At 39.3% G+C, this 21,504-nt stretch overlaps 1 protein-coding gene across 2 annotated transcripts in view; it reads left to right on the top strand.

The window, feature by feature from the left end:
* The window catches only part of Ugt8 (UDP glycosyltransferase 8), an 82,244-nt gene that overhangs the window by 16,384 nt on the left and 44,356 nt on the right, over window positions 1-21,504 (top strand). For both annotated transcript variants that reach the window (XM_008829623.1, XM_008829625.1), the window contains exon 2: window positions 12,117-12,940. In XM_008829623.1, the coding sequence (XP_008827845.1) occupies window positions 12,119-12,940 (822 nt within the window). In that variant the 5' untranslated portion in view covers window positions 12,117-12,118. The remainder of the gene's footprint in view (window positions 1-12,116; window positions 12,941-21,504) is intronic.

The raw sequence follows: 21,504 nt of genomic DNA, 5'->3' as shown, positions 1-21,504 counted from the left end.
CTTAACAGTGCAAACTATGAAAGCCAGAAGAGCCTGGACCAAGGTATTTGCAGTTTTACATAACAATAGATGCCAGCCCAGAATACTTTACCCAACAAAAATGTGTGGAAAGAATACATGTCCACAAAACCAGCCCTTCAAAGAATACTTGAAGCAATACAGAGAGTGGAGAGAGAAACAACTAAACCCCAGGGGCAGTGAAAGAAAATAAATAGAGGTATAATTGAGGAAACACAAAATTAGAGAACCCAAACAGCAATCAAAATGATGGCAGCCAATGCTCACCTTTCAATAATAACCTTAAATATCAGTGGACTGAAGTGGCAGTCAAAAGATACAGACTAAGTGAATGGATTAAGAAACAAAATCCATCTCTTTGCTGTCTACAAGAAACCCATCTCACTTTAAAGGACAAGCACTACCTTAAGGTAAAAGGTTGGAAAAGAATATTCCAAGAAAATGACACTAAGAAACAAGCAGGGGTTGCAATTCTAATATCTGACAAAATAGACTTCAAAGTAAAACTACTCAGAAGAAATAAAGAGGGTCACTTCATTCTGATCAAAGGAACAATTAACCAAGAAGATATGACGGTCCTTAACATGTATGCACCAAACTCTCATGCACCCAAATTCATAAAAACAACACTACAGGACTTTAAGACACAGATTAACACCAACTCAGTAATAGTAGGGGACTTCAGTACCCCCACAATCTCCATTAGACAGGTCAAGTGGACAAAGATTAAACAGAAAGACGTCTGAATTAAATGATATCATACATCAAATGGACCTTACAAACATCCTTTGAGTAGAAAACCCAACCACCAAAGACTACACTTTCTACTCAGCACCCTATGGAACTTTTTCAAAAATTGACTACGTACTGGACCACAAAACAAACCTCAACAAATACAAAAAACTTGAAATAATTCCATGCATTCTGTTGGAACACAATCAGACCACAATGCAATAAAACTTAAAATCAATACCGGAAGAAACCCTAGTCACTACACGAACACATGGCGATTAAACAACACACTCCTAAACAATGAGTGGGTCAAAGGAGAAAGTAAGAAAGAAAGAAAAGAATTCTTGGAATTCAACGAGAATTCAACGAAAAGGACAGTACAACACAACACAACCTCTGGGACACTTTAAAAGCAGTCCTAAGGGGGAAGTTTATAGCTGTAAGTGCTTACATTAAAAAATTAGAAAGAACCCAAATAAATGACCTAAAACTGCAATACAAAATGCTGGAAAGGCAAGAACAGATGAAACCCAAACTCAGCAGAAGAGAAAAAATAACAAAAATCAGAACAGAGATTAATGAAATAGAAACAAAGAAAACAATACAAAGAATCAATGAATCTAAGAGCTGGTTCTTTGAAAAGCTAAACAAGATAGACCCTTAGCCCAGTTAACCAAAAGAAACAAAGAGCAAATCCAAACCAACAAAATCAGAGATGAAAGGGGAAACATAGCAACAGACACACAAAAGATCCAGACCATTATAAGGGAATATTTTAAAAACCTATATGCTACTAAATTTGAAAATCTAAAAGAAATTAATGGAGCTCTAAAATCATGGGAACCAACAAAGTTAGACCAAAAAGAGATCAACAGTTTAAACAGACCCATAACATATAAGGAACAGTAATATAAAGCCTTCCAAGTAAAAAAAGCCCAGGCCCAGATGGATTTACAGCAGAATTCTACTAGACATTTAAGGAAGACCTCCAACCAGTACTACTTAAAATTATTCAAAATGATAGAACAGAGGGAGAGCTCCCAAATTCCTTCTATGAAGCCAGCATCACTCTAATACCCAAAACAGGTAAAGACACAACCATAGTTTTCTATAGTTTTATATAGACCCATATCGTTAATGAACATAGACACAAAAATTCTTAACAAAATACTTGCAAACTGCATACAGATGTACATCAAAAAGATCATTCACCATGATCAAGTAGACTTTATTCCAGAGATGCAGGGATGGTTCAATATATGCAAGTCAATAAATGTCATTAATCATATAAATGGATTCAAAGACAAAAATCACATTGTCATCTCAATAGATGAAGAGAGGCCTTTGATAAAATTCAGCATGCATTTATGTTCAAAGTCCTAGAGGGAATTGTACTGGTGGGAACATACCTCAACATAATAAATGCTATATACAACAGACGCACAGCCAACATCATTCTAAATGGAGAAAAACTGGAAGCATTCCTATTGAATTCAGGAACCAGACAAGGCTGTCCACTATCTCGACTCCTCTTTAACATAGTGCTTGAAGGAAATTAAAGGAGTACTAATTGCAAAAGAAGAGGTCAAACTGTCACTTTTTGCAGATGATATGATAGTATACCTAAGAGATCCCAAAAGTTCCACCAGAAAACTGCTAAAACTGATCAACACTTTCAGTATAGTGGCAGGTTATAAAATCAATCTACAAAATTCAGTCGCCTTTCTATATACCAATAACAGGTAATTGGAGAAAGAATACAAGGAAATGCTCCCATTCACAATTGCTGCAAAAAAAAAAATGTCTTGGAATAAATCTGACCAAAGACACCAAAGATCTCTACAATGAAAATTTTAAATCATTAAAGAAAGAGATTGAGGAAGACACCAGCAAGTGGAAGGACCTCCTATACTCATGGATTGGAAGAATTAATATTGTGAAAATGACCATCCTATTAAAGCAATATATAGATTCAATCAGTAATCAAAATACCCATGACATACTTCACAGAATTAGAAAAAATCATCCTTAAATTCATATGGAAGCACAAAAGATCCTGGATAGCCAAAGTAACCCTAAGCACAAAGAGCAACGCTGGGGGATTACTATACCAGATCTCAAAAGTGTACTACAGAGCTATAGTCATAAAAACAGTATGGTACTGGCACAAAAATAGAAACAGATCAATGGAACATCAGTGAAGATGCAGACCTGAGCACGCACAGTTTCAGCCACCTGATATTTAACAGGGTGTCAAGAACACACAATGGAGAAAAGACAGCATCTTCAACAAAGGGTGCTGGCAAAACTGGATCTCCATCTGTAGAATAATGAAACTAGATCCTTATCCTTCATCTTGCACAGAAGTCAACTCCAAATGCATCAAAGACCTCAGTGTGAAACTAGAAACCCTGAAACTATTAGAAGAAAATATTGGCAGTAACTTACAAGCTATAGGTGTAGGAAAGGATTTTCTAAATCCCAAGTCTCACCATACCCATCCCTCTGCTTTGGGACCATCTTCAATCTCTCCCACTTCTCCAGGGCTCAGGCTTCCCTGCTGACTAGTAGGGGCTTGTACATCCATTTCCCATCTCCTCTCCTTAGACATTGGCTTTATCCCTGTGAGGCTACTGAAGTGTGCTTAACTAGCTGGGCCACTTTACCCTAAAGAACTCAAAAAACAAAGAAGCAAGAAACCAAATGACCCAATGAAAAGACTGGCTAAAGATCTAAACAGAGCATTCTCAAAGGAAGAAATAAAGATGGCTAAGAAACATCTCAAAAAGTGTTCAACATCGTTAGCAATTAGGGAAATGCAAATGAAAACCACCCTAAGGTATCACCTTACCCCAGTCAGACTGGCTAGGACCAAGAGAACAAATGATACCAAATGCTGGTGAGGATGTGGAGAAAGGGGAACGCTCATTCAGTTCTGGTGGGATTGCAAACTTGTGCAACTCCTCTGGAAAACAGTGTGGCAGTGTGGAGAACTCTTAAAAAACTAAAATGAACCTACCATATTATCAGGTTATACCACGCCTTGGCATATACCCAGCGGTCTCATCCTATTGTAGACACTTGTACAACCATGTTTCTTGCTGCTCTTCTCACAGTAGCTAAGTGATGAAAGCAACCTAAGTGCCCCACAATTGATGAGTGATTAACAAAAATGTGGTATATTTACAGTGGAGTTCTATTCAGTAGTAAAGAAAGATGAAATAATGAAATTTGCAGGTAAATGGATGGATCTAGAAACTATGTTACTAAATGAAGTAATACAAACTCAGAAAAACAAAAGACATATGTTCTTCCTCATGAGTGGATCCTAGCACAGAATCCTTTTAAATTCCATGTCGTTTTAATAAGATGATGCTGTACAGCAGTCCCTTCTGCATGAAATAACTGCCATCATCTCTACTTCAGCTGTGCCTGAAGTCATTAACGCATAAAAACTCAAATTGATTCAGAGTTTTTCAGATTAGTTAATCGGTGATAGGAAAATAGAATATTAAGCTAAAAGAAAATGAATAGGACGGGCTTTTTTTTCACTGCTTGTGATGCCTTAACAGCTTTATTCATGTGCTCTTCAGAGACTTTAGGTAATTTTTGACTGGAAAATTTATTTTCCATGTTTTGGGATTGTTGAGCTCTTTCTTCTCTTTCCTTGGGATCCAGGCTGTCCATTGTGCTTTTCCAAGTCCCTAGAACAGCGGAGCTTAGCTAGGTTCTTTGTTTACACTCGCTTCTTCAGCTGGTCACCTGCTTTTCTCTTAGCACTGCAGGAAGTAGAAACTGCTAGACTCTTACTGGTCAGCATGGTGCAGAACTAAACAGAAATCTCCAACTGCTTATTTTAAATGCAGTTTATTTTTCTTTCCAAGGCTGTATGTAGCCTGTTTGCTGAAGAGACCTTGGGATCTGTATTTTTTAGTTAGCATGTGAGATGAGTTTTTTGGACCCTAAAATTGGAAGATCACTTCATTTAGATGATTGAGTTTTGTGTTCTATTGCATTTTATGATATTAAAATTATATTTATTTGTTATTATTTTTTGGACAGGATCTCATTCTATAGCCTAGGGGATTCCTCCACTTATGCCTTCAAATGCTAGGATTCTAAGTCCCCAGGCCCAACTTTCACACTTCAAATAGCTACATATATTTTCATCATCAGGCAAGCACAGTTTATATGAGATGCTGAGCGTAGGTACGTTGAGTGCAGGTCTGTTGACAGCCAGCCATCTTGTCCTTTTTCCTGTCTTCTACACAGTCCTGCTCTTCTCCTCCCTCCCACTTGATGCCTGGAGAAACTCCCAGGTGGGCAGGAGGCAGCTAAACCCGCTGAGGGAGGAGGGTTTAGTGTTTCCTTACAGCCTTGCCACCTGTACTGCAGATGTCAGGAAGGAGATAACTGGTGTGGAGTGGGGAGTGTGGGGGTAGGGTGCTGGGGTGCTACAGAAGCAACAGCAACATTCCTGGCAACCTTTCCTCTAAGAATGGATTTTTGATACCTCTTGACAGTCTCAGATTCAGAATCCCGTTTTTTGGATGCTATTGCTAATGGTCCATCTTTATTCAGAATTTCATGTACAAAGCAGAACATTTAAATTAATCTTACCTATAATGGGACATATCAGAGTAAGGCATAAAACAGTGTAAATACAATGGTTTTAATTACAACCTTTTCGCTAGTTGTTATTAATCGAAGGTAATTTTAAAAAATGACTGTGTTGGAAATTTTGATCAAAAAGTTCTGCTGACAGAGAGTTTTAGATAAAACTATTTTTTGAGCTTGTGGAATAAAACCCAACTTCTTCTTTTCTCTTCAGAATTTTCCTCTCATCTCTGCAGGTAAATTGTGCATGTCTAAACAAGCACATAAATATCTTTCATTTTCTGAGTAAATCAAAACCAAGAATTTAATAAGGTAGAAGAATCTGGAAACCTAGATTTGTTTATTAACTACTGAGAGTCAGCCTGAGTTTTTAATCAGTGTATGATTTTCACCCAGATGAGAATCCCATTAAGTTCATAGCGTCAGACTTCGTTTTGGTGGGAGTTAACTAGTAAGAGGTGGCCTTACTCTTCTAAACATGTTCTCCCAAGTTGAGAAGTTTCTAGTCTATGACACAATTTTCATTTTCAGTAATTTACTTGCAAATGGCCAGTCACAATTACTTTAGAACACCAGGTATGATTGGTGTGAAAGTAAAATGTTTTACACTGGGCTCTTAATAACTGAAGCAATAAAGCTGAGTTTTACCCGTGTGCCCACAGGGCTCTCTCTCTCTCTCTCTCTCTCTCTCTCTCTCTCTCTCAGATCACACATGCAAGTGTTCATGTTGTGAGCTTTCTTCTCCATGTAGAGGGATAAAGTGGGTTAATTCACTAGATAGTAGACTGTCCCTGTCACGTTCTTACCTTTTCAGGCTGGTTTCTGTAAAATGAGAACTGGCCTTCCCCTTTGTCTGGTTTTTTATCATAAAAGAGTGCTTGAGTCCCTGTTCAGCCAGTGTACCTACAAGGTCAGAGCTACATGGCCAGCCACTTGCCTGTTTTGCCCAGGACTTTTCCCAGTTCTGGCACTGAAAACACCGTATGTGGAAACTCCCTGAACTGGGTGGGGCAGGATGGTTGGTCACCCGAGTGCTATAAATAGAGGCAGTACAGTGGCCAAGGGCAAGTGCCTCAGCTGCCTCATAAATGGTAGTCTGGGCATACACAGGGAGGGCCTGCGTTCCAACTCCAAGTCTCTTTGGGCTTAAAGCATTCGTTCCTGGTTCACAGTGCTGGAGCATGGAAAGCAGAGTGCCTGTGTGGTCTGAGTTGTCAATCATCACCGTGCTCTCATTCATTCCAGTAGCAGGCAGGAGTGACAACTGTCAGGGTACACATCAGAAATTTCACAATTCTCTTCCTGTAACTAGAGCTTTTAGGACAGAAGCCTGGGCTCTAGTACCCCAGACAACTAGGCCGGTCACCTCCGTTCCCTCCTTTTCCCCCTTCCCCCTTCCCTGTTCCCCCCATCCTACTTCCTCTAGTTCTCCAGCAGCAGATACAGCGATGCGTAAAAGCAGAAATGTGTCCAGTGTTGTCGCTTGAGGAAGAGAAATAAGGAAAGGGGTGCAGTAACCCTCAAGTCCTTCCTGAGGAAACTGATAGGAGCGTTAGGTTTAAATAGAGGGCAGATGTCTTAGGTTGGGTTCTGCAAAGCAGTCTCAAAAAGAAGTCCTGGGGCAGGAGAGATGGCTCAGCAGTTAAGAGCACTGACTACTCTTCCAGAGGACCTGGGTTCGATTCCCAGCACTTGCATGACAACTAACAGCCATCCATAACTCCAGTTCCAGGGGATCTGACACCCACTTCTGGCCTCTGCAGGCTTTGCATGACATGGATGCATTTACATACACACAGACAAAACACTCATACACATAAAATAAAAATAAATAAAAATATCAAAATAAATAAGTCAAGATTTGATGGGCTTTGGGGAAAAAAATCATGTTTGGTGGGTAGGCTGGAGGTAGGACTAGAGTGCATATAGTCAAAATACACCATATAAAATTCTCAAAGAATTAACAAATATTTTTTAAAAAGCAGTGACAATAAAATAAATCTTTCTGTTTGAAGACAAAAGGTAAGTTTTCAGGAGATTTCTGTTTCAGAAAAGACAGTTGCCCTCAATTTTTTTTTCCAGGGGTAAGGGAGTGGGTTCTGTCTCATCCCTGAATCAAAGGTGGCTCAGGGACTGGCTAAGCACAATGGCTTATCTCTGTGACATCAGCCACAGTAAAGTAAACAGACCAAAGAGGAACAGCAACCTTTCCTCCTCTCCAGTGACCTTGTGAACCTGAGTGAGGGGTGAATCCAAGTAAAAAGCTGTTTTACTTGCATCACGTTCTCCAATAGGAGAACTTACTTGACTAAACCTAGCTGCTGAGAAATGTTCTCTCTCATCTTTTGGGTCATCAGTCAAGCTGAAGTAGGGAAAGTCCTTAGAAAGAAGACAGTTAAAGTTGCAGCCTTTCTCTTATTTCAGTCTGGCATTGAACACATTCCAGAATTCCTTTCACACTCTTAATGATGCTGGGATGAAAATCATGGTAATGATCTTATTTATAACGTTGCTGTGTTTATCAGAATTACTTAACAAAGGAAAAAGACCCTTTAGACTCCAGGAAAAGCTCTAATTGTCTAGCAGTGGAACACCCTGACTAGAGACACAGCTTCACATTGGCCACTGCAGCAGCCTGGGGAGTTCTCTTCAGGGAGGTCTGTCTACTCAGTTGAGGCTGGGATTCCTATGGTCTGCCCCTAATTGATAAGGATGTTATATACTTTTAAAGATACTTCTTAGCCATTTATTTCTTCTTTTGACTCTACTCTTCTTTCAGATCCATAGTCCATTTAAAAATATATTTTATTGAATTTTTGAGAATGCCATACGATGTATTTTGGTCATATTCAGACCTTTCTCCATCGGCATCCCCCCTCATTGCCCCCCTGCCACACTCCATGTCCTCATTTTCTTTTTTTTAGTCCTGTCTAGTCTAATTGTGTTCTCAAATGCACTTTGGTGGGAGTACCCCCTGAAGACTGGTCAACCTACCCAATATCACACCCTTGAAAAATAACTGACTTGGGACTGGAGAGACAGCTCAGCAGTTAAGAGCACTAACTGCTCTTGCAGAGAAATTGGGTTTGGTTCCCAACTTCTGAAAACACCCATCCTTAACCACAGTTCCAGGGGATCCAACACCCTCTTCTGGCTCTGTGGGCATTGCATGCACAGATACACTTACATACACATAGTCAAAACACTCATATGTATAAAATAAAAAAAATTTAAATTAAAAATTAAACATAACAAGTTGACTCTCCCTCCCCCAGCAGCTATCAGTTACCAGTAGTTCCAGAGCTAGCATTGGGACTTCTTACCCACATGCCTGCCTCTGTGCTGGTAATTTATCTGGCTTTAACTTACATTTGTGTTGTACATGCTATTGCAACTGCCATAGCCTATTTCTTAAATTGAATAATTTCTTTTCTTGATTCTTTGTGTATTCTAGATATTAATCCTCTACCAGATGTGTGGCTGAATCCTTCCCCACTTTGTGGCCTTCCTCTTCATTGATTGTTTCCTTTGCTATACAGAAGGTTTTTTGTATGATGGGGTTCCATTTGCCATTGCTGGTTTTAATTTGGAGTCCAAATGAGAGTCCTTTCCTACATCCAGATCTTGGTGGTTACTGCCTATATTTTCTTCTAGCAGTTTTAGTTAGAAGTCTCCTTTCGTTCTTCAGCATATGGGCATCTAGCTTTGTAATATAGCTTGAAATCTGATATGGTAATCCCTTCAGCATTATTCTTTTTGCTTAGGATTGCTTTGACTATCCAAAGTCTTTCATATTTCCATCCCAGAATTCATCTGGAAGCACAAAAGACCCTGGATAGGCAAAGCAGTTCTTAATATTATCGCTAATGTGGTGGATTTGAAAACAATCAGCTGGAGTGGATTGGTTGATACCTGATACTGCCCTGGTACAATTACCCAAGAAACCCAGGAGAGAGCATTGCTTGTTGTTTCACCTAATGTAAAACAGATACTCTGTGCATTAGAAAATGCTGTGAGCTGCTGTAGGTCCCATGCTGAAAGTGGGGGTCAGAGCTAATGTAAAGCCTCAGATGGTGTCAGGCACTATCCACTGTGATACATGAATCAAGTAAAGCTTACTGAGATGCTCTGTGGAGCACAAAATTGTCAATGCTTGTAGCTAAGCAATGTAGTACCACATTCTGCCTTGTCAATAAAACTCCTGCCTATAAAGTTTCCAATAAACATTATCATTAAAACACAAGTGAGTATCAGAACAAGCTGTTGTGTCACCCCAGATAACTCTGGTCTCTGACAACTCAGCTTTTGTTGCTAGTGAGCATTATTCTCTTACACAGTGAGGCTCGTGACTCTCAAGTTAAACTGTGTTGTAATTTTTCATAACTAATTTTATATTCAAATAGTAAAATAATCCGGCCTAAATGTTTCTTCTTTGTTGGTGGTCACTATTTTTCTTGAGGACCTTGTAGGCATTATTTTTAGAAGGTGTTTTGCCCCATGAATACTGATATTTTTGAATCAACACATATAGAATCAACACTTTAGGACAGTACTCACCAGCCACATGCAGCTAAACAAAGTAAAATTTATGCTTGGCTCTCACACTGAGTATCTCAACTGCGTGGTACTTGTTGGCGAATAGGTGAGCATAGGAAAAAGCAACTCACATTTTTCGTCTCATAGAACATTCTAGTGGGCAGTGCTGTTCTAGACATACACAGTTGTTTCATTAAAATAAAAACATTTTGTGTGAGCTGAAATACAATACTAACATAGTCATGAGCAGCACTGGGGAAGGGTTGTTTCCCTACTGTCATTACTACTCAGTTACTTATGATAAGTTGGTGGCTTCGAGTGTGACTGAACAGCCTCCCATTGTCTGCCCCGCTGAGTAGGAGCAGAGCTGCCTGCTGTTGTATATCCTCATGAATGTCTTGGTTACATGCGTAGTGATAGTAGAGCGTGGAATACCTGCTTCTGCATGAATCTCATCCCTAGAATTCACAGTATGTGCATGTAAAGTTTCTTAAGCATCACCAGAGAGACACATTGGTGAGGGGGGCAAGTTTTTTCTTTCTTCTTCCCCAAGATTGACTACTTAATTCTGCCCTTACATTGACCTTGTAATTAGAGTCAACTTTGCTGTAGAAACTGTCTTTTCCAGATTTGTTTTTAAAGTATTTTATTTATTATTTTTATTTTTAACTGTATGAATGTATGAACTGCATAAATATAAGTGCACCCATGTCATGCAGAAGATGGGAAGGTCAGAAGAGGACATTGCCACTCCTGGAACTGGAGTTATGGACAGTTGTTAACTGCCTTGTGGGTGTTGGGAACCTATCCTGTGTTCTCTGCAAGAGCAGCCAGTGCTCTTAACTGCTGAGCCATCTTACCAGCCCCCCTTGCCCCCTCAAATTATTTTTAAAGTTATCTAATAATTCAAGCTACACTTAACATTATATATTTATAATGTGCATTACTTTACCAGCCCCCCTTGCCCCCTCAAATTATTTTTAAAGTTATCTAATAATTCAACTACACTTAACATTATACATTTATAATGTGCATTACTTTCTGCTGGGAGTGGGAGAGGGAGAAATAGCTGGAGATACAGTGTCACGTCATTGTTTCATCTTAATATCAGAATAATCCATCATTTCCTCACTATTGATTTTTTTCTAAATGGCTTACAGAATTTTTGAAGGTATAGTTGTTTAAACTGTTAGATGCTAGGGATTTGCCTGTTGCGTTTGGCTAATATACAGTAATGATAAAAAGTACATAGTAATTTGGTGAGGTATGCACAAATCTGCTCTGAATTGTTCTTGAAATAAAAGTGTCCACTTTTCATGCAAACATAAGCCTTTAGGCCTTTTCTCTGCTTGTGGTCTAGCCTAGATCAGTGCATTAATTATATTGAGTAGATTGGATCTGTGTCCATCCTGTTCGTGTGTGCTTGTTTACCTTGAGGTGTATAGCCACTTCTGACGTGGTTGGCACTGTAGGTGAAGGTGGAACATGGGAAGTCTGGGACTGGTTCATTCATAAACCCGTCTTGAATATGCCATTCCTTCTCACACATTCTATCAACCTTTGCTCTCTTGGATGATGTCCTGAAATAGACATGAATTATATAAATTACCAACTTCAAGGTTATTTATGGTATTTGGTGAGGGGAAATAAATCCTAAAGATTACCTGTGAGGGAGAAATCTCTTTTGTACAGAATTATTGAACTATAACTCATTTTCGAATCTTTGCTATCTTTTGTATGCTTTGTCCATAAATGGGAATGTTACCACTAAAATAAAGATTTAATAAGAGACATGTATTGATATATCTGCAATTTAAAAACTGGAACTCTCTTTGTAATTAACATTTATGTTCTTTTAGAATGTCGCCAAAGGTTTCATACTGTTTCATAGATCCTGTTCAAAGAAGTAATACCACTTAATCCCTCATATCATCTAACCTTGCAGAAGTTTTAGTCCACATTTAAAAGCTCTCATTCTGATAAAATTATATATCCTCTGATTCATCTTAACATATTTTATTATATGTTAAATTTGCTTTCAATTTTTTAAACCTAAATTGTGTTTTTTTTTTAAGTGAAAACTTAATTCAAACAAAGATTAGGCTAATTTTTAAAATAATTGAATCATTTGGTATTTTGAAAAATAAAAATGGTGATTGTTTGAATGTCAGCCTCATATGCTGTTTTAAGTTGTGTTCTGATTGTTTTCACAGCTATGAAGTCTTACACTCCGTATTTGATGCTCCTGTGGAGTGCGATTGGCGTAGCCAGGGCTGCCAAAATCATCATTGTGCCGCCAATTATGTTTGAGAGCCACTTGTACATTTTCAAGACACTAGCCTCAGCCTTGCACGAGAGAGGCCACAACACAGTATTCCTCCTCTCGGAAGGCAGAGATATCGCCCCATCTAATCACTACAGTCTCCAGCGGTACCCAGGAATCTTCAACAGTACCACCTCGGATGCTTTCCTGCAGTCCAAAATGCGGAATATTTTTTCCGGGAGATTGACAGCGATGGAACTGTTTGACATTCTGGATCACTACACTAAGAACTGTGACATGATGGTTGGCAACCAAGCCCTAATCCAGGATCTGAAAAAAGAAGAGTTTGACCTGCTGCTGGTTGACCCCAATGATATGTGTGGATTTGTGATAGCTCATCTCTTAGGAGTTAAATATGCTGTATTTTCAACTGGCCTTTGGTACCCTGCTGAAGTAGGGGCTCCAGCTCCTTTAGCTTATGTCCCAGAGTTTAACTCACTTCTCACAGACCACATGAATTTGCTGCAAAGGATGAAAAATACTGGCATTTACCTCATTTCCAGAATAGGGGTTAGCTTTCTGGTTCTTCCCAAATACGAGAGGATAATGCAGAAATACAACCTGCTGCCTGCAAAGTCCATGTATGATCTGGTTCATGGGTCCAGCCTATGGATGCTCTGTACTGACGTGGCCCTGGAGTTCCCAAGACCCACCCTGCCTAATGTTGTGTACGTAGGAGGAATCCTTACAAAGCCGGCCAATCCACTGCCAGAAGTAAGGTTTTCTGAACTCTTTGGTAATGTTTTTTAAAAGATAAAGGTCAATTTTGATTTCTGAAAGAAAAAGAATTGGTTAGTATCTCCTCATTAAAGGTCCCAGAGCTGACCAGTTCCTTTCAGATCCCCCACTTCTCTGAAATCTCTGAGTCGTGAGCATTTCTGTAGTATCAATAGGCCCTTTGCCATGGGTGGTCAATAGACTGGCTCAGAAATAGCTTTTCAATTAAGTAATAACTGTAGTCTATGTGTTGAATAGATTTGGATGGTTTGTCTTAATAAGCATAATTTATTTTGCTTTTAATTAACAGAGTACTACTCTGGTCTCTACAAATAGAACACAGATCTGTATATTTAATAAACTCAGTATGAGCAGAGAGTAAAGGTTCTTCTTTGGGAAGTTACAATGTCTAAAACATTTCCATCCTCCAGTGGAAATGAGTAGTAATTTCCATCAAAGTAGGCAGTTAACTAATTTAAATTAACAGGCAAATGTAACTGTTTTAAGGAAAACATGCCTTTCAGATACAGAATTAATGGCACTTTGAGAACATCTGTTGGTTCGACAACCAACTTAAATTCTTACACTAGTTGAACATTAGCAAATCTCTTGCTCATCAGAAGATGTATTTTCCATCCTACTCTGGTTTAAATTAGTTATTTAAAGTAGCAGCAGTCACGTGCACCTCTGTTGAAGTGGGTTTTCTAACCTCAGGGTAGTTTAGTATTTGATTCTACTTACAGGAAGTTTGGGGTTTATCCCAGAACTTTAAAATTTTTTGCTCCTCTAAAAATAACTGTTTACACAAATAGTAGATTTCCACTATGGACATTAAATATGAAGTCTGTCAGGGCCTCGATAGAGAGTAAACCCAATTTTTTTCCTGTGACCATTACATAAAGGTGATAATTGGGCAGAATTGTCCTACAGTGACTGGAATACGGACTATAAACTTTGTGATATAAACATTTGAGTTTTACTTAAGAAATACCTTCGTATACTTCATATGGAAACACAGAAATGGCCAGCTCCATGTCCTATGTGGCACTAACCAGCAATTTAAGTAGATGCAGCCTGGAGTCTCAGGACACAGTGCACTGTCACAGCTGTAGAGAATGGGAATCAACCCTAGGTATCCCAGCCACTCCTGAATTCGTTCAACTCCACTTTGAGTCCTTAAATGTTCTCTGCCAGAGGCAACTTGTGATAAATCACTCTCCTTCCCAATGAGAGTTAGAATCAGAGTTTAGAAGCAGCTTTTCAAAGATTTAGTAAGTAGATCTGTTTTTAACTTGAGGCTTATTTGTGATATTATACAGATCTTTCAAATCTCCATGGTTTCCCAGGGAGAGCCCTGCCCTTGTCCAGCTTCTTTGGTTTTGCTCTGGGTGCTGTCTCTCCTTCAGTCACTTCACTGAAGAAAGATCTTTCCACTGCCTTTTTTCTCCTTCCAATTTCCAACTTTAACAAAAGACAGTAAGTAAATGTACAAGAGTATTTTATGTGGTTTCGGTGCCTTTTTCTATACTCTGAGTTTATCGTTATTCCCTTGGACCCATCTATATCCTAACGAGTTTCAGTATCTTCTTTTTGAACTTTTTATTTTTTATGTTTTGCACACAAGTGTTTGGTCTGCATGTATGTCTGTTTACCTACATGCATGCCTGGTGCCCAAGGACTCCAAAAGAGGACTTGAATTCTCCTGGAACTGAAGTTAGAGATGGTTATAAGTCACCATATGGGTGCTGGGAACAGAACCCAGATCCTCTGAAAGAGCAGGAAGTGCTCCTAACTAGTGAATCATCTCTCAAGCCCTTTATTTATTTATTTATTTATTTATTTATTTATGTCTTTCTGAGACAGGGTCTCCCTGTAGCCCCAGCTGCCCTTGAACTCACTATGTAGACCAGGCAGGCCTCGAACTCACAAAGATCCGCTTGCCTCTGCCTCCCCAAAACAATTGTAGTGATTTTTAGTTTGTTTTGTTTTTGGAGCCTCATCTGAAGTATTACTAAAATGGTTCTTTGGTTTAGTTTTTGAGACAGGGGCTTCCTGTAGCCCCTGCTGGCCTGGAACTTGCTCTGTAGACTAGGCTGGTCTGGATCTCACAGACATCTGCCTGCCTCGCCTCCCAAGTGCTGGGATTAAGGGACTTTGCTTCATGCCTGGCTTGATAGTGCTTTTAGACATACCATAATTTCTTTGACACTGACTTGACCTTCTTTTTTCCCTCTTTGGGCTTTCCATAGTGATTCTCTTGAAAGTGTGCTTTCTGAATATTGATTCTTGGGTCACAAATATAAATGTACATACACGATATGTGCTGTAATGCAGCATGAGGCCATTAGCAGCATTGACAGTGTGGATTCTAAATGTAGGACTACTTTTATTTCAGTTTGCCATCCATAGCTCTTGCATATGGGACATTTTGAAGAATACACATCTTATTCTTTTTGGTACTCTTTACTTTGTTGAAACTTTATGTGCTTAGAGCATATCCTACTGAGATTTTTGTATTTGAGTTATCTGAGATAATAAACTATACCTTAGGGTTATAAAAGTTAATGAGTTTCTCCAGTGCTCATATGGTTTGCAGGGCATGACTGTGACACTAAAACAAGAGGGTCCAGCAAGCAGCTGTTGAAACGTCTGTCACTTAAAATTTTCTGATTGTTAATTGACTTGATATCTCATATCCAGATGCTTGGAAATGATTTGACAGTTGGATTTGAATTTTCTGATTTGGGATGAAGAGTAGAAAATTTTCCAAAAGAAAAATTTTAAAATATTTTATTTATTATTTTTATTTTATGTGTATGCTTGTATTGCCTACATGTAGGTAAGTACACCCGTGTCGTGGGCAATGCCCACGGAAGACAGGAGAGGCTGTCAGATCCCCTGGAACTGGAGTTATGGACAGTTGTTAGTTGCCATGTGGGTGCTGGGAGTCGAACCCGGGTCTTCTGCAAGAACAGTCAGTATTCTTAACCACTGACCCACCTCTCCAGCCCCCAAAAGACATTTTTAAATGAGCTTTCATGATGTTTGAGCATACAGAAATTCAAGAGTATCTGGACCAGCTCTCTTCTGTTAATTTTTCTGCCTTCAAAATACAGATAATAGATAAATAATAGTCCATTTTCTTGTCAGATAGTGGATAGAAAGAGTTTGGGTGGTTCATTCAAGGCCAGAGTCTGTGGTAAGCCACATGTAAAATTGCATAGCTGCTGATTAGCTTGCCCTTACCCCTGTTATCATGATGTAAGACCATGCAGAGATAGCTGTTTCTCTAGTCTTATTTATTTTACAACATAGGCTATGCTTAGTATGAGAGTCAGATGAAGCCATTTGAACTCATGATTTAGAGATGTGGTTGTAGAGATCAGTAAAAAAATCAACCTTTTAAATTTAAATTATAGAGTGTTGTGTTGATGTAGAGCAAAGAAATGATATACCCAGATAATTGAGTCATTCTAAGATGCAAGTTATACATGTGCCCAGAGGAGCCACCTCTCATCATACTGTCAGTGCCTGACTGTGTATACTGGGATCCTAACAGCTTTGGTTAAGGTAAAGGTCTGGGTGAGCTACTTCCTTACCTGGAGTTATCTGGTTATCTATTGTTATTACAGGTCAGTAGAAAACATGGCTTCCAATTAAAAAAATAGTTGTCTTTGACCAATAAAGAGATCTTTAAACAGGTGCCTATTTAAACGGGTCCTTTTATACTAAAGTTAAATGAAATAATGATACCTAATTTGGAATGAGTACGGCTTTTAGTAGTTTTATTGGGAAAGTAACAGTTATACCATCAAAGAAAATTAACATATTATTTAGGGAGTCTAACTGATTAACAGTGAAATGCTTCCTGTGATAGCTGTAGATAGTTTCTCATTGGCTGCAGTCCTCTGGTCTGCCAACCAATCCCTGCCGTTTCTCAGCTTCCCAACGCTGAACTCTAACAACACCTACTATACCTTCACTACTGGTTTGCCACATCATGAGTAAGTATGGGTACCTCAAATGCTGGCTTTCCTACTAATTTACTTTTATACCCCAAGTGGCTACAAAATAGTTGGCACACAATAAATGATAATAAGTTAAATATAACAAATAGAAATAAATACCACAAAATAAGGTGATTCAGCTAGTTCAGAATGTAACCATTGTCTCTGTTCCAAATATGTCCCCATACCATCCTGCAAAGCAGCTAAAAATTCTAAGTCAATTTATTATAACAAACAAGAATAGCTTTACTAATGGTTCTGATTAATAAAACCCAATTAGTGAACTAAAATCGTTCTCTACTTCATTCCAGATACACATAAAGAAGGTTGGTCATGAAATAGAGCAGAGGTTGCTGTCTGGAAAGAAGAGTTTAGGTGGTATGCTGCTCATTAGGTATGGTGAAGTAGTGCTATGTCACCACATAAAGAGTAGGGGGTCACCTTCATTTTACCAGTTCTTTAGATGGTTTTCATTTAAGGACACATAAACACTAGAGAAAAGAGATCAGGAAAGAGATAAGAAAGAACATGGGACCGATGATAACCTCGTGACATTCTGGCTGTCATCTAGTCTTCTGATCATTGCCAGATCTGCCTCACAGAGCGGTCTTAGGAAACGAGAGGATAATAGATTCAGTATCTGAGCCTCCTAAGTAGCTTCACAAAGAGATCGAGTTAGGAGAAGAATGAAATAACCAAAGAGTGGCTGTCCATAGTCAATGTTCAGCATCCATTGGCACACACAGAATCTTGACAGTCATATAGTGATCTCTCTTAATGAATGAAGTCTCTAGGCTGTGTTATAGTACTAGAATCTTTGAGGCTAAACGGCTTGATAAAGCTGCAGAAGATGTGGAAAACGGAGGCCATTTTCATAATACATTCCATTTTCATCTGATGCTGTGTCATGGTGTTTAACGCTGGACATGGATTATAGCCATTATGTGGCATTATGGTTAAAGTGCCAGTTTTTATACATATCACTTAATCAAAATATCCCCTATAGTTGGGCTCTTGGTACGGATACCCTCAATTTGATAGAATGTCTTCTGCTATGATTAATACTGTTGTTCTGGTTTGTTTCTTCATTGCTGTGACAAAACACTCTGACCACTACCAACTTGGGGAGGAAAGGGTTTATTTATCTTACATCTCTCGGGTCACAGTTCATCAGGGAGCCCAAGGTAGGAACTCAGGGCAGGAACCTGGAGGCAGGAGCTGGAGCACAGGTGATGGAGGAACACTGCTCCCCTGGCCCCTGCTTAGCCTGCTTTCTTATGCAACACAGGCCCACCTGCCCAGGGGTGGCACCACCCACAGTGGGCTGGGCCCTCCCACATCACTCAACATTCAAGAAGATGTGCCACAGACATGGCCACAGGCCAGTCCAATGGAGACAATTCTCAGTTAAGCCTCCTTCAACCAACCTAGGTGTGTCAAGTTGACACTAAAGCTATCCAGCACAACTGTTAATGTTGGTATTTGAAGAATATAAAATTGAGGTCATAATGCTTTGAAAGACACTGCAGTCTGATTCCATTCATGTTCACCGCAAAATGAAAGTTGGGCAGAAAATGGTAGATTCATATTTTTGTAAGTTTTCTGAATTGATCATACATTTTAACATTTTGCAGTAATAAACCAGAAGACCTTGCTTATATACAAATATAGCCAGAAAGTAATTCAGGAACTCTTGGAGCTACCAATAACTTAATATTCAGTTCACTGATACAGAAATTTCTAAGAAGCATTATAGCTTTAAGTAACTTGTCTGTTGCTCCTATAAGCAGCATAAGCTTAAAACAATTTATTGACATGATAGAAGATCCAACTGTTTTGACAAGAGTCAAGCTGTGTACAGCTGATATCACAGGGCTTGACTTCACTTGTAAGTACGCTGCTCCAATGTCACACCATTAATGTGCTTTTGAGAGTTGTTCATTTACGTGTTGATCAAATACTAGCAATATCAAGGGAATTTTTTAAATGACTTGTGAATTTCACAGTGTCCTCTGATTGTAGACTCCTCCCCTCCACTTCCCCCTTACACCCACACTTCATGTCCTCTGCTGTTATCTATTTTCTTAAACCCGTTGACTAATAATGTGTTTTGTACATGCTCTTGGGTGTAGATGTAGCTCCTGGAGTCTGGTCAACCTGCCAGGCATCACAGCAGTAAAGGAGATGGAAGCTCTTGTCTCAGCAGCTGTCAGTTGCCAGTAGACCGTCTCTTGGGGTTTCCACTGTACTTCCCAATCCGTACTCATTCCCCATTTCCACAGATAGACATTTCTCATAATAAATTGCTGTTGGCACTATATATTTTGTATGACGTTTTTCATAAATACTCATTCTAACCAAGATATCATTTTAGAAAGCTGCTAGAGGCAATGCGATTGAAAAAATTCTTTTTTAAATTTAATTTTTAATTTTCATACATGAGTACTGAAGATAGATTCTCTCTCTCCCTCTCCCCCTTCAGTTCTTGCCCACTCGCTCTCAAATTTGTGATCTAATTTGTATAATCAATATTCACCCCCCCCACACACACAACCTACTGAGTACATTTGATCCTGTGTAGATGTTTAGGGCTGGACATGTGGGCTTGGATAACATATCCAAGGGTTCAGAAAGCTAACTCTCCCTCTCAGCAGCCATTGACTGCTTGTAGCTCTGCATCTAGGACCAGGGCCCTGTGGAATTTTCCTCATCTACCTTGGCACATTGACTGGTGGTGTCATGCAGGTCTTCTTTAGACAGCGGTAATACTGAGATTTCTGAGTGCAGCTTTCCTGCTGTGTCTGGAAGACACTATGTAGAAACAGAAATCCTCATCTTCTGGATCTTACGATCTTTCCACCCCCTCTTTAATGCTCCCTGAGGGATAAGGGTAGGGGTTGTGTTGTAGATGTACAAACTGGGGCTAGGCACCTCACAGCCACTTAGTCTCTGTATCTTATCACTTATCTTTTATCTTGTGGATGTCTGTAGTAGCCTCTGTCTGCTGTAAAAAGATGCTCTTTTTGATGAGGGGAGAGAGCTACACTCATCTGTGGTTTTGTTGAAATGTTTAGAATATAGATAGAAACTGTTTGGGTTTAGGAAATGGCAGTTTTAGGTTCTCTTCTAGGGTGTGTGATCTCTTAAGCCATAAATACTTGATTAGGGTTATAGTACCAGGCATGAATTACCTCCTCTGGAGTGGATCCTAAGTCCAGTTAGACACCTGTTGATTACTCAAGGTAAAAGTGCCATTATTGCAGCACTGGGGATATCATGCCAGGCTGGTTGTTATAATGGTTTGTAGGCTTTCCAGCTGGGTGGGACTGTTAATCGCTTTTCTTCCTTGGCAGCTTGAATAGTGCCTTCTGATATGATAAGAGCTCCTGAGGACAAATTTAGTTCTTAGTGCAGATTTTTAAACCAAAATCCATACTTTATTTTATGTATAGCAGTACAGTTTACATGTTAAATAACACTATTATAAAATGGTTGTTGAAACACAAGAAAAATGGGAAAAAAATTTCAGATTATAAAACTCCTCCATGCCAAACATTTTTATATACTTTTTCAAGTGGGTCAGTGGGATAAATGTGACTAGTCATGTCTAATTCCCATTGCACTAAAGGTCAACAGAACTAAAAGAAAGTCCAACTACCTCAAATGAATATAACATATGCATATTGGATTATTTTGGAATGCAGAAACTGTTCTGAGTACTTCAGGACCCAGAAAGTTGAATTCACATATCCGCTATACACACAAAAAAAAAGGAAAAAGAAAGAATTGAAACAAGGAAAAATAATAGCTTTGTATCCCCTCTTCCGTCTGTCCTTTTGCCTCTCTCCGTCCTTACTCATCACCTGATGTTGAGGTTCCCCTCTCTTGGTTTCCTTTCTAAATGTTAGACTGTGCCACATATTTCACCTTGAGGGCAGATTTTAACAGAGATGATGGATTCAGCACGGGCTTGTGAAAAATCAGAAACCAAACTAGCTACTTCCTAGAATGTATTTTAGAATAATTTGTGCAGACTTCCCAGGTACTACTTAACAATGTTGTACCAAGTAGGAAAATGGAAGCCCAGGAGTTTTTTTCAGCAAATGGTCCTGGGTTTCAGTCCTGGTCTTCATCTCCTTAGCTTCATTACCAGGACTGCAGTTCTAATTCTGACCTAATGAATTTTGGTAGCTGAGTGCCATGAGGCTGCCTGGTGGTGGTGCTTCTTGCTCTGACTATTGGGATAATGGTTTATGTAATCCCAGATCAGGGAAAATGGAAGCCCAGGAGTTTTTTTCAGCAAATGGTCCTGGGTTTCAGTCCTGGTCTTCATCTCCTTAGCTTCATTACCAGGACTGCAGTTCTAATTCTGACCTAATGAATTTTGGTAGCTGAGTGCCATGAGGCTGCCTGGTGGTGGTGCTTCTTGCTCTGACTATTGGGATAATGGTTTATGTAATCCCAGATCAGCTGTTACTGCTGGAGCACTGATTACTTCCTTTGCTTCCTGTTCTCCACATGGCAGATAGCTACACAGCTGCCACTCGGTTCATT

The sequence above is a fragment of the Nannospalax galili genome, unplaced genomic scaffold, assembly GCF_000622305.1.
Source record: "Nannospalax galili isolate Female #2095 unplaced genomic scaffold, S.galili_v1.0 scaffold1214, whole genome shotgun sequence".
NCBI classification, from domain to species: Eukaryota; Metazoa; Chordata; class Mammalia; order Rodentia; family Spalacidae; genus Nannospalax; species Nannospalax galili.
This window is presented reverse-complemented; position numbering and strand designations above follow the sequence as displayed.